General features: G+C 42.7%; 2 protein-coding genes across 2 annotated transcripts; both read left to right on the forward strand.

The window, feature by feature from the left end:
• Positions 1-1,578: 1,578 nt before the first annotated feature.
• On the forward strand, positions 1,579-4,079 carry LOC125590471 (the record flags this gene model as incomplete). Its single annotated transcript, XM_048764044.1, has 3 exons — positions 1,579-1,824; positions 1,939-2,679; positions 2,998-4,079. Coding segments are annotated over 3 exons (1,881 nt in total), but the record flags the coding sequence as incomplete, so codon positions are not given.
• A 316-nt stretch (positions 4,080-4,395) lies between these two features.
• LOC125590261 lies at positions 4,396-6,408 on the forward strand. Its single transcript, XM_048763664.1, has 2 exons — positions 4,396-4,424; positions 4,786-6,408. Exon 2 carries the CDS (start codon positions 4,789-4,791, stop codon positions 6,274-6,276), a length of 1,488 nt encoding a protein of 495 aa, XP_048619621.1. The 5' UTR covers positions 4,396-4,424; positions 4,786-4,788; the 3' UTR covers positions 6,277-6,408.
• The last annotated feature ends 6,702 nt before the right edge of the window (positions 6,409-13,110 follow it).

Raw genomic sequence — 13,110 nt, forward strand, 5'->3', positions numbered from 1 at the left:
CCTCCTGCTTATGTTCCTAAGGCTCCATACCCATCCAGACCAAGGCAGAAGATCAAAGAACGTGAGTACGAGAAGCTAAAGAACCTTGTTGGGGAGTTACATGTGAGATTGCCATTTGTTGAAGCGGTGAAGATGGTACCTTCTCTTAAAAGGTACATGAAGGAGATTCTTACCGATAAGATGAGCCTAGAGCGGGGTGTGTTGATGCTCAATGAGGAGTGTAGCGCAGTTCTACAAAATGTCATGCCTAAAAAGCGTGAAGATCCCGGAGCATTTGTTCTACCATGCCGCATTGGATCACTTACTTTTGAGAAGAGTCTCTGCGATCTGGGTTCAGGAGTGAGCCTAATGCCTTTCTCTGTCTCTGAGAGGCTAGGCATGACGAACTACAAACCTACAAGGATCTCCTTGGTCCTTGCTGACCGATCAGTGCGAAGACCAGTCGGTGTACTAGAGAACATCCCTGTTGGTGTTGGAAAGGGATACGTGCTTACCGATTTTGTAGTTCTGGAGCTGGAAGAGGAACCTAAAGATCCTCTCATTTTGGGCAGACCGTTTTTAGCTACTGCTGGAGCCATGATTGATGTACAGAATGGGCATATAGACTTACGTCTAGGAGACATGGCGATGAGATACAATGTGGAGAAGGTGCTGAAAAATCCGACTATTGATGGACAGACTTTCTGGGTTGATACATTGACTGAACTGGTGGAGGAAATGGATGAAGAGTTGCACACTGATGATCCTCTACAAGTCGCATTGACCCAAAAGGAGAGTGAGTTCGGGTTCATGAACCAAGAAGTGGTTGGATTTTCTGAGATTTTGGATTCAGCCTCACCGATTGAGAAGCATGTCGCCTATGTCAGCCTTGAAGACTCAGGCACCGATAAAACCGTCAAACCGTCATCCTCCCAACCAGATTGGAGTGAGGAGAATGCTCCAAAGGTGGAACTTAAAGCCCTCCCAGCTGGGCTGAGGTATGCATTCTTGGGACCGAATTCCACATATCCTGTTATTATTTGTGCTAACCTGAATAATGTGGAGACCGCTTTGCTTCTTTCAAAATTGCGAAAGTATAGAAAAGCATTGGGGTACTCTTTGGATGATATTACAGGTATTTCTCCAGATCTTTGCATGCACAAGATTCACTTGGAGGATGAGTCAAAGACGTCCATAGAGCACCAGCGAAGACTGAATCCCAAACTGATGGAAGTTGTGAAAAAGGAGATTCTAAAGCTGTTGAGTGCAGGGGTGATCTACCCAATTTCAGACAGCACTTGGGTGAGCCCGGTTCATGTGGTTCCTAAGAAGGGTGGCATCACTGTCATCACAAATGAGAAGGATGAGCTGATTCCTACCAGAACAGTCACAGGGCATAGGATGTGCATTGACTACAGGAAGCTAAACTCAGCCACAAGGAAGGACCACTTCCCACTTCCTTTCATTGACCAGATGCTGGAAAGACTAGCCAACCACCCCTACTACTGTTTTCTCGATGGCTACTCCGGGTTCTTTCAGATACCCATTCATCCAGACGACCAAGAGAAGACAACATTCACCTGCCCATACGGTACTTTTGCCTACAGGAGAATGCCTTTCGGATTGTGCAATGCTCCTGCCACTTTCCAGAGATGCATGATGTCGATCTTTACTGATCTTATTGAGGACATTATGGAGGTTTTTATGGACGATTTCTCAGTCTACGGTTCTTCATTTAGCGACTGCCTTGCTAATCTGTGCAAGGTGCTGGAAAGATGTGAGGAGAAGAACTTGGTGTTAAATTGGGAGAAGTGTCATTTCATGGTGAAAGATGGCATTGTTTTGGGTCACAGGATATCAGAGCAGGGTATCGAGGTTGACAAAGCAAAGATTGAAGTTATGACCAGCCTACAGCCTCCCAGGACAGTGAGGGATATTCGGAGTTTTCTGGGACATGCCGGTTTCTACAGGAGGTTTATCAAAGACTTCTCTATGATAGCGAGGCCACTCACCCGTCTGCTGTGCAAAGAAGCGAAGTTTGTTTTTGATGCTGACTGCCTCGCTGCGTTTCAGATTCTCAAGAAGTCTCTAGTCAGTGCTCCCATTGTGCAGCCACCAGATTGGGACTTGCCATTTGAAATAATGTGTGACGCAAGTGATTACGCGATTGGAGCTGTTTTGGGGCAGAGAAAAGACAAGAAACTCCATGTGATCTATTATGCCAGCCGAACGCTTGATGATGCTCAAATCAAGTATGCTACCACTGAGAAGGAGTTGCTGGCAGTAGTTTATGCTTTCGAGAAGTTCAGGTCCTATTTGGTGGGCTCGAAAGTAATTGTGCACACAGATCATGCAGCCTTGAAGTACCTGATGACGAAAAAAGATGCTAAACCGAGACTCTTAAGGTGGATCTTACTCCTACAGGAGTTTGATATTGAGATCAGAGACAAGAGAGGAGCAGAAAATGGAGTGGCAGATCATCTTTCCCGAATGAGAGTGGAAGCTGAAACACCACTGGATGATACATTACCCGAGGAGAATGTCTATGTGATCACCTTGCTGGAGGATGAGTATTTGGATCAGGCTGATTGCTGTGTCATGAGACAAATTCAGGATGATCTCCCATGGTTTGCAGACTTTGCAAACTACCTATGTGCTGGAATTGAACCACCGAACCTGAAGGGGTATGAGAGGAAAAAGTTCATGAGAGATGTGAACCACTACTACTGGGATGATCCCTTCCTCTACAAGAGATGCTCAGATGGTTTATTCAGGAGATGTGTTCTGGAGAATGAGATGCAAGGGATTCTTTTCCACTGCCACAGTTCAGAATACGCAGGCCATTTTGCAACATTCAAGACGGTTTCTAAGGTCCTGCAGGCTGGTTACTGGTGGCCTACACTTTTCAGAGACGCCCATGAGTTTGTCTCAAAGTGTGATGCATGTCAGCGGAAGGGCAACATCAGTAAGAGAAATGAGATGCCCCAAAATTTCATCCTTGAAGTTGAAGTTTTTGATGTATGGGGAATTGATTTTATGGGCCCTTTCCCATCTTCTTATGGAAATGAGTACATCTTGGTTGCGGTTGATTATGTCTCCAAGTGGGTGGAAGCAGTAGCCAGCAAGACAAATGACTCTAGTGTTGTCAAGAAAATGTTCAAGACAGTCATTTTTCCAAGATTCGGGATCCCGAGAGTGGTTATTAGTGATGGAGGCTCTCACTTCATCAACAAGACGTTCGATAAACTGCTGAAGAAACATGGAGTAAAGCATAAGGTAGCTACACCTTATCATCCTCAGACAAGTGGGCAGGTTGAAATATCGAACCGAGAAATCAAGGGGATTTTGGAGAAGGCTGTAGGCAAAACAAGGAAAGACTGGGCTGTGAAGCTTGATGACGCCTTATGGGCGTATAGAACCGCCTACAAGACTCCCTTGGGCACCACTCCTTTTAATCTGGTCTATGGAAAGTCTTGTCACCTACCTGTGGAATTGGAGTACAGTGGTTTTTGGGCAACGAAGTTGATGAACTTCGACATTAAAACCGCAGCAGAAAGGAGGATGGTTCAGTTGAACGAGCTGGACGAGATTCGGTTGAACGCCTATGAGAACACCAAAATCTACAAGGAAAGAACTAAGGCATGGCATGACAGAAAGATAATCCCGAGAGACTTCGCTGCTGGAGACAAAGTCCTTCTGTTCAACTCTAGACTCAAGCTATTTCCTGGAAAGCTTAAGTCTCGTTGGTCCGGACCTTTCACCATCACAGAGGTTAGACCTTATGGAGCTGTTGTCTTGGAAGACAATGGGAGGAAATTCACCGTCAATGGGCAGAGGCTAAAACCTTACTTCACAGATGCAAAACCCGAAGAAGGAACCAACATTCCTTTAACGGAACCCGATCTCGCCTAAGGACAACAAAATAGTCAGGCTCGCGACTTTAAACAAGCGCTGACTGGGAGGCAACCCACATGGTTTGATTTTCTTTCTCTTTTTGTGATTATGTTTTCTTGTGTGAATTGATTTTTGGTTGTGTTTTTAGATGATTTTTAGGCATGTATCACGATCAGGCATAGATCGATCCGAAAGAAACAGAACGGCGATCCAGGTAAGGGATCGGTCGATCCGGTATACGCAGATCGGTCGATCCGTTCATAAGATCGGTCGATCTTAAGAGTACGGATCGGTCGATCTCAGGTAAGTCTTGCCCGGTTTGATTTCACTCAATTTAAACCGGAAAACACCCACAAAAGATCCCACTCGCGAAAATCAGATCAAAACACTCATAATTTCATCTTCCTCTCCTCTCAAACTCTCTCAAACCTCTAAAGAACATGCAAATCGATTTTCATCATATCTCAACCGATTTTTGTAATTCTTGGTGCTAAACTCATTAGTTTTTCAAGCTTTATCCATTTCTACCATCAGTTTTCATCAAGACACAGGTATGACTCTCTAATTTTAGAATCAAAAATCGCCCTAGGGTTGGATTTAGGGGAATCTACGAATTCTAAATGGAATAGCATCTAGGATGGTTTATTCGTGATGATTATACTCATGGGTTACCTAGATTGCCAATTTGTAGGATGAATTGCAATTTTGCCAAAAAAAAAAAAAAAAAAAAAAAATATTTAATATCGAGTTTAATTGAAAAACGAAAATTGGAATGGAGTGTGATGTGTTATTTTGAGTTTAGAGAAGAGATGTGTGCTAAATTTTTACATGTTTAGGAGGTTGATCAGAAATTTATATAAGAGTGTTTTTCTATATGTCTCTTACTTGGGTTTTGATGAATTAATTTTGCAGATAATGCCTAAGAGACAGAAGAAGCAGAGTGAGCGTGGGGATTCCTCGGTACAGACTGCTAGGCTCAGCACAAAGGGCAAGTTCCGAAAGACGGATAGGTCTCATCCTGCGAATCGAGAGATAACCCAGCAGTGGGATATACATGATGATGATTTCTATGAGCAGATGAGGGGAGTGGAAATATGTCCGTCGCGCTTCGCTCACAGAGACACTACAGATGCATTGGGGATAACCGAGGATATTGAAGCCTTGTTCGCGAAGATTGGCCTGGGATACATCTTCGATCTTCACTGTGATTGCTATGCTGACTTGACCAGGCAGTTCCTCGCATCAGCCCGCCTCTACCATCCTGACGAGGACAACCCAGTTGCTGATAAGGCGATGTTCTCCTTCATTGTGAACAGGCAGTTCCACTCCATGACCATCTTTCAGCTGTGCGACGTCTTTGGGTTCGGGAAAGGACGTCAATCTTGTGTTCCTGACTTCCCGGAACACAATGATTTCTGGACATTCATCGCTTCAGGAAACTTCATCTCTCGAGAGGCCAAGCAAGCGAGAATACGTAGCCCTGTTCTGCGATATGCAGTGAGAGTGATCAGCAGTGTTATCTATGGGAAGACGGAACCCGCTGCAGTGACAAAAGATGAGCTAGCTCTTCTGTTCATCGGGGCTGGACACCTATGGCCTCAAGGCGCGGACATTACCTATGTTAGCGGGAAGGACATAAACATAGGAGCTGTGATCGCGGAGAAGCTTGCGTACTTCAAAGTTTCAGATACGAAGAGATGTGGGTTTGGAGCGGTTATCACACAGATCTTAAGGCATTGTGGAGTGTTTCTTCCACCTGTTGACAGAGTGGTGGATAAGAAGGGGATGTATCAGAACTTTTTCGACATGAGAGCACTCATTAGCAGCCACTACCTCACCGGCCCTTGGCGAGGAAGCATCGACAAGTCCGCCCCTCATATCTACCAGTTCCAGAACCAACAAGGGAGAGAGCAATTTGTCAAGCTACCCGATACCGCCATCACCGAGCTGACTGATCCAGGTGCTATCATATTTCTACCACCGCCTGCATCTCTCTGCACCAGACCCGCGACACTGAAGAAGAAAGGAGTCGCATCATCATCGACACACCAGCAGACACCACATGATGATATAGAGGAGGAACCTGAAGATGAGGAAAGTCTTTTCCCCACGGATTTCACTCCGTATATGCTGCCACCAGCACCTCCCGCTACTGCATCCGCTGCTGAGATCAACGCTTGGTCGATCAAGAGCCATCAAACCAACAACTCCATACTGCTGAAGATGTGGAAGGGAATCTGCAACATTAAGAAGGGATGCGCATCACAGCCAGCTGTTTCTGGAGATAGCGATGACGACTCAGGCGCTCACGACACCGCTGCTGGACCTGAGGCAGCGGAGGACTCTGATGATGATGGAGCCTTGGAGAGGCGCTCCAAGAGGCGTACTGACCGCAACGCCTGATCGGTAATCTCTCTTGGAATTATTTTCACACCGAGACGGTGTGAAGTAAGTCTGGGGGAGGATGCTACTTATGTACCATATTGCTTTTATTTCTTTTATTTTCTTAGTTTATCGGATTTGATTGTGTTTTAAAAAAAAAAAAAAAAAAAAAAAAAAAAAAAACTCTCTACGTATTTTTCTCAGACCCTGTGATGATTATTAGACTATTTCCTTGTGTGTTGTGTATTACATTTCATATTGACCATTTTTCAGGACTGTTAGCGCAGACAAACCGAGGAACCACTTGACCAAGCAACCTCTCCTTAAATCTTTTATCAAGTCTCGGTGAATTGTAATCGACTCAAATATTTTTGACCATTAATGAATTTAATTTCTTTTGACCAGGAATCAACATCAGGAAACGGTACACCATATACACATTCAGGATTTTCTTTACCACATTTTACCACTCTTTAATAATCCTGAATGGCCAGACTCATCAATAGTTTGGTACCACACCTACACCGTACCCTTTTATTTCATCTCCATGCATTCTTACACACTGATTATATGTGCATACATGTGCAAAAACAATGGAGAGATTAGGGTAGACATGGTTCATCCGACTGCTTAGGTAGGATCGGAACATTTAGGTGGTTAGACACGGACCTGTGTGTCTAGAGGTGTAAATGGAAAAATTGGGTGTTGTAAGTGTGTGATTGCATCGCAGTGTATATATTCGATTTGGTTTGTATATGTTTTTTATAAAAAAAAAAAAAAAAAAAAAAAAAAAAAAAAAAAAAAAGAGTTCATGTTTATATCTCATTCAGTATATTTGATTTAGACATTTTATTTTTATTTTATGTACTAGAGATGATGCTTTGTTTAAATTTGGGGTTAGAGTTTGAGATTTGTTGGGTTTTGATCATTTGAGACTTGAGCAGTTCGAAAACATGGTTATCAATATACTCGGTCTCTCCAGCGATTTTGCATAATGTTTTGCATTTTTTTTTGTTATCGCTGATACCCACAAACACTTGAGCCTCACCTAATTAAACACTAAAACAGCCTCCCATACACCGAGCCCGTTATACCTGATGGAGATATCTTTGGTGGAAAGGTCACGCCCTTTTTAATGAATGTAAAGAGTTGATTACTTGAAACTGAGACTTGCAGGTCTGAAATATGGGAAGGTTTGCGAGGTCTTGGTAGGGATTTGGAATGAAAGCCTTGACAGTCTCTGATTCAAGTGGTTAGCGAAATCACAAGGTAAGGTCTACTGAGGGTTAGTGAGCTCCCAAATTTTAATCCTCTTTACTTGAGGACAAGCAAAGATTCAAGTCTGGGGGAGTTGATATTCCGTGTTTTTAACGGTTTTAAACTCGTTTTGGAGCAATTAAATGGTCGGTTTTAATTAATGTTTTGGTCTATTTGATGCGTTTTGGTGTTCTTAAGTGTAATATGCAGGTTACTAGATAGCTTGAAAGAAAAGAACGCATTCGGGATTTATTCAGAAGCAAGATAGACCGAACAATGGACCGAATGAAGTATTGATCGCACAGGACGTGGGATCGACCGATCCGGTCAATGTGGATCGACCGATCTTATGCTTTCATGCAATAGATCGACCGATCCGGTATATGTGGATCGACCGATCTAAGGCTCTACGGGCTCCACACGCACAAACGAGCTTTTCACTCCTTTTTACCCACTCCCCTCAATAATTTGGAAAAGAACTCGACCTTTGGGACTCAGAAAAAGACCAGGGGCGACCAAGAAGGAGATTTACAAGTTCTTGAGAGAGATTTGAGAGTTTTGTACTTGTTTTGTGTGATTTGTGAAGATTTGTAAAGGAGTTCATCTCAAAACCATTTGGAGAAGATCTTCTGAACCTTTACTCTGTTTTAATACAATCTTATCATGTTTTCTTCATCAAAATCGTTTTGTTCTTGCTTAGTTATGTGTGAGTAGTCATCTAGTTGGGTTTAGGGGTTCTCATAGGGGATTTCTTGATGTTTTGATCCATAAAACGTGTGTAGACTAAGGGATTACGTTTTGGTTCTTCATCTAATGGATTTCTTACTGCTTGAACTGAATTGATCACTTAGTTCATGATTTCAGATTGTTTGATGCACCGAAAGTGATTGTTTGAACTTCCGAAAATACTTTAGATGAGCAAAGTGTCCTTAACCCTCGGAAGTTGATGTTATTGCGCTTTGTGAACATATTGAACCTGTTCTTAATGCTTGTTTAGAAATTGAAACTCAGCGGAAGTTAGTGTGGAGATTTCTATAGCATAGAGAATTAGCGCTACGGAGGTAGGTTAATTCTAATATCGTGTTTGAGTTCTAGACGGTTCTTAATATATCCCTGTGTCTTCCATTAATTGTATCTTGATTAAAAAGAAATCTCTGAGAATTCCCAATGCCCAACGTTTGTTTTAAAATAGTTTTCAAATCATTTAAATCATCTTTTTACATGCTTGTTTATGTTTTGTGACACCTAAGAAAATTAAATAAAAACCATCAAAAATATATCTTCGTTCGCTGTAGCTATTAACTTGTCTGCAACTCTACGTGTGATCATCGGTCCCTGTGGATTCGATCCCGCATTACTACTGCGTACTCTACTGTGCACTTGCAGTTAGATAATCGGGTTAAAACTCGAGACATCAGTACTCTGATAATCTGTTGTACCACATTCGACCTGATTGTTTCAAACCGTACAAGGCTTTATTCAGCTTAATGCAATGCTGTTCTCGAGAACCTTTCTTATCTTTGAGCTCAATACCCTCTGGAACTCTCATATGAATTTCATTATCCAGTGGACCGTACAGATACGCAGTTACTACATCCATTAGGCGCAGATCATGTTTCTCTTTCACGGCCAGACTGATCAAGTATCGTAATGTAGTTGCGTCCACCACAGGGGAATAAGTTTCCTCATAATCTATTCCTGTTCTCTGTGAGAATCCTTGTGCTACAAGCTGTGCTTTGTATCTCACTACTTCTCCTTTCTCATTTCTCTTTCTCACAAAGACCCATTTGTATCCCACTGGTTTGACATCTCTAGGTGTCACGGTTATAGGGCCAAAAACGCCTCTTTTCTTTAATGATTCTAACTCTACGTTTATAGATTTTTTCCATTTGATCCAATCTTATCTTTGCATGCATTCATATATGGACGTGGGTTCTAGATCCTCATCTTTTTCCATGATCTCAAGTGCTACTTTATAAGCAAAAATATCATCGACGTCGATATCATTTCTGTTCCATTTCGTTATAGATATAATATAGTTTATAGATATCTCTTGATTGTCCGGCCCTTGTGTCCCATGAAGTTCGGCGTCCCGAACCCCATCATTTGGAACGGTCGGATCATTTAGCATGGCCGGCCCACTGGGCTCGACCGTCTGGGTCGGCTCGGCCGGTCCATCAATGTTCTGGACGGTTTCCTTGATGCTCTCGGATCCAGCACCTCTCTTGGGCTTCCGAGGCTGTTTATCTTTGGAACCAATAGGTCTACCACGTTTGAGACGTTGTTTAGACTCTGTAGCCACTTGTCCTTGTCCCTTCTGGACGTTTATTCGTATTGGTGCATTACAAGCCGGGATATACGATTTTGTCACTCGATTTGGGTCAGCAAATGAATCTGGCAGTTGATTAGCTAGCTTTTGAAGATGTATAATCTTTTGGACTTCCATATCACATTCTTTAGTCCGAGGATCTTGCCAAGATATTGATGGTCGAGACCATTCGATTTCTTTGCTCAACCGGCCGTTATCTCCCCCTAAGGTCGGATATGTGGACTCATCAAACTGTGAGTCTGCGTATCTGGCCTTAAAAAAATCACCGGTTGTTGGCCCAAAATACTTTATAATGCTCGGGGAGTCATATCCTACGTATATTCCCATCCTCCTTTGTGGTCCCATATTAGTTCTCTGTGGTGGAACAATTGGAACGTAGACGGCACATCCAAATGTTTTGATATGGGACACGTCTGGCTCATGACCCGTGAGTAACTGGGATGGCGAATATCTATGCTCACTAAATGGCCTGATGCGAATCAGGTCTGTTGCATGTAATATGGCATGTCCCCACGCTGATACCGGGAGCTGAGACCGCATGAGCAATGGTCTGGCTATCAGCTGGATACGTTTAATGAATGATTCGGCCAAGCCGTTTTGCGTATGTACATGTGCCACGGAGTGTTCTACACTTACCCCCATGGACATACAGTAGTCATTAAACGTCTGGGACGTAAACTCACCAGCATTGTCTAGACGTATAGTCTTTAAAGGGAAGTCTGGAAAGTGTGCTCTCAGTCTTATTATCTGAGCAAGCAGGCGTGCAAATGCCAAGTTCCGTGTGGATAGTAGACAGACATGCGACCATCTGGTCGATGCATCAATCAGGACCATGAAATATCTAAACGTCCCACTAGGTGGGTGTATTGGTCCACATATGTCTCCCTGAATCCTTTCCAGAAAGTTTATGATCTCTTTATTAACTTTGGCTGGTGACGGGCTGGTTATGAGTTTCCCTTGTGCACATGCTGCACATGTGAGATTGTATGGTACAACTCCTTTGAACGTGTGCCCTTGTGAATTTATCATCAACTTTCGCATCATGTTAGTACCGGGATGGCCAAGCCGGTTATGCCATAAAGTGAAATTGTCGCAGGCATTAGCCTCGATCATACTGACCTTTGCATAGTATAGGCCAGTAGACATTGCAGGTAAGGTTTCTAGGATCCTTTTATAGCCTTTGGTGATCGAAATTACGTTAAGGAATTCTTTATTTTCTTCTTCCCATGTTTCAAGATGGAAACCATTCAATCTTATGTCTTTGAAACTCAATAAGCTTCTTTTAGAGCTTGGGGAATACAAGGCATTTTTGATCTCTAGATGAGTGCCCTTAGGCATCAATACATAAGCCTGTCCGTGACCTTCAATCAGGCCGGCTACACCTGCAATGGTGTGTACGTTTGCACTTTGCATTGTGAGATTTAAGAAATATTTTTTGTCTCTAAGTATTGTATGACTTGTGCCACTATCCACCACGAGTATGCTCATCTCATCATTCATTTCTATAAATAATAAGATTTCATTTCTCAGAGACTTCAAAACTTTCATTTATTAAAGTTGCAGAACACCAAAATTAAAAACACCAAAACAATCATAAAACAATCATAAAGCAATAAAACAAGTCGTATCGAAAATTTTAGTCTTTGAGATAATCAGAAGTCTCAAAATCCATCAGGTCGTCATTTGCAACATCGGATTCTTTATCAGCCTCATATACGGAATCATGAACCATATGAGCCTCCGGGTTCTTGTCCTTAAGACTTTCTTGGTAGAGCTCACATAAGTGCTTAGGAGTTCTACAATTCTTGGCCCAATGATTGCTCATCCCACATCTGTGACAAACGGATTTGGTCGAGTAAGACGGTTTGGATATACCACCTCGACCTCGGCCATAACCGCCTCGGCCACGGCCGGGATTGGAACCACGACCACGGTTATTTTGGTTTCCTTTCCGGCCGGCCAAGTACCTATCTCGGCCGTTCGAGTAATTTTCACGGTTCCTGTATCCACCACGGCCTTTGCCATGTGATCTCTTATCATTCTGGATGTAATTGCACTCGTTGGGATTTTTCTTTTCAACTTAATTGGCCTCTGGTAATGGGGCTGTTCCGACAGGTCTAGCTTCACTGTTCTTCATCAGGAGCTCATTGTCTGCCTCGGCCAGTAGCAGGCACGAGATCAGATCAGTGTATGTGGCGAAGCCTTTCATTCGGTACTGCTGCTGCAGGATTATGTTTGAGGAATGAAACGTAGAGAATGTTTTCTCAAGTAACTCTTCTTCGGTTACTACTTCACCACAAAGTCTTAGCATCGAGACCGTCTTAAACAAGACCGAATTGTACTCATCCACTGACTTATAATCCATGAATCTTAGATTCTTCCAGTCATTTCTAGCCTTTGGATTTATGCTGTAAAGTCTCAGCATCGAGACCGTCTTAAACAACACCGTTTTCTGGTGATCATATCTATGCTGTAAAGCATCCCAAAGCTCTAGTGGATTTTCCATCGTAATGTACTGATCTTTTAGACCCTCAATGAGGTGATGGCGTATAATACTTATAGCCCTGTACCGATTCTTATCGGTCTCATTGTTGCCCTTGATGATTGTATCACCAAGTCCTTTTGACCTTAAGCTGATCTTTGTATCTAGCGCCCACTGCAAGTAGTTATCTCCGGAGAGATTAAGGGCTGCATAGTCTCCATTTGAGATTTTCGACATCTGAATCACATTATCATTTCAATTTAGGTTCATAATGTGATCATGTGGCCGCATGGTTTATTAACAAGCTCGGCCACAAACTTGTCTTACGCATCTATGAAATACAATCAATCTAATCGACCATGGTGCGAACAAACAAGCCACACGGCTATGTAGACAAGCAATAGGATCGGACATGTAAAACTAATTGACCATGGTGCGAACAATCCTAATATATGATTCTACATGTACCAGAGAGATTAAGGCCATACGGCCATATGAATTTTAATGCAATCAGATTCGAATTCATATGTTTCTACATGCTGGTCGATTTCAAACAATACGAATGCAATTCAATTCAGATTCATATGTATGCAAACAATCCTAGGGTTTCCGATTTGAACACTAGTAGGATTCAATTTCAAAATTAAGGTTTCAAGGCCTTTAGGATTCAAGTTCTAGATCAGATTACTTCAATCAATCTAACAATCCTAAAACCTCAGATCAACAAACATTCAATCAATTCAAATCGGATTCAGTCCTTTATGGTTTAGGGTTTCGATTCCAATAA

The sequence above is a fragment of the Brassica napus genome, chromosome C7, assembly GCF_020379485.1.
Source record: "Brassica napus cultivar Da-Ae chromosome C7, Da-Ae, whole genome shotgun sequence".
Classification (NCBI taxonomy): Eukaryota; Viridiplantae; Streptophyta; class Magnoliopsida; order Brassicales; family Brassicaceae; genus Brassica; species Brassica napus.

Excerpts from the sequence above, each read along its gene's own strand:
- LOC125590261 (XM_048763664.1), top strand. The coding sequence starts at position 4,789 with ATGCCTAAGAGACAGAAGAAGCAGAGTGAGCGTGGGGATTCCTCGGTA.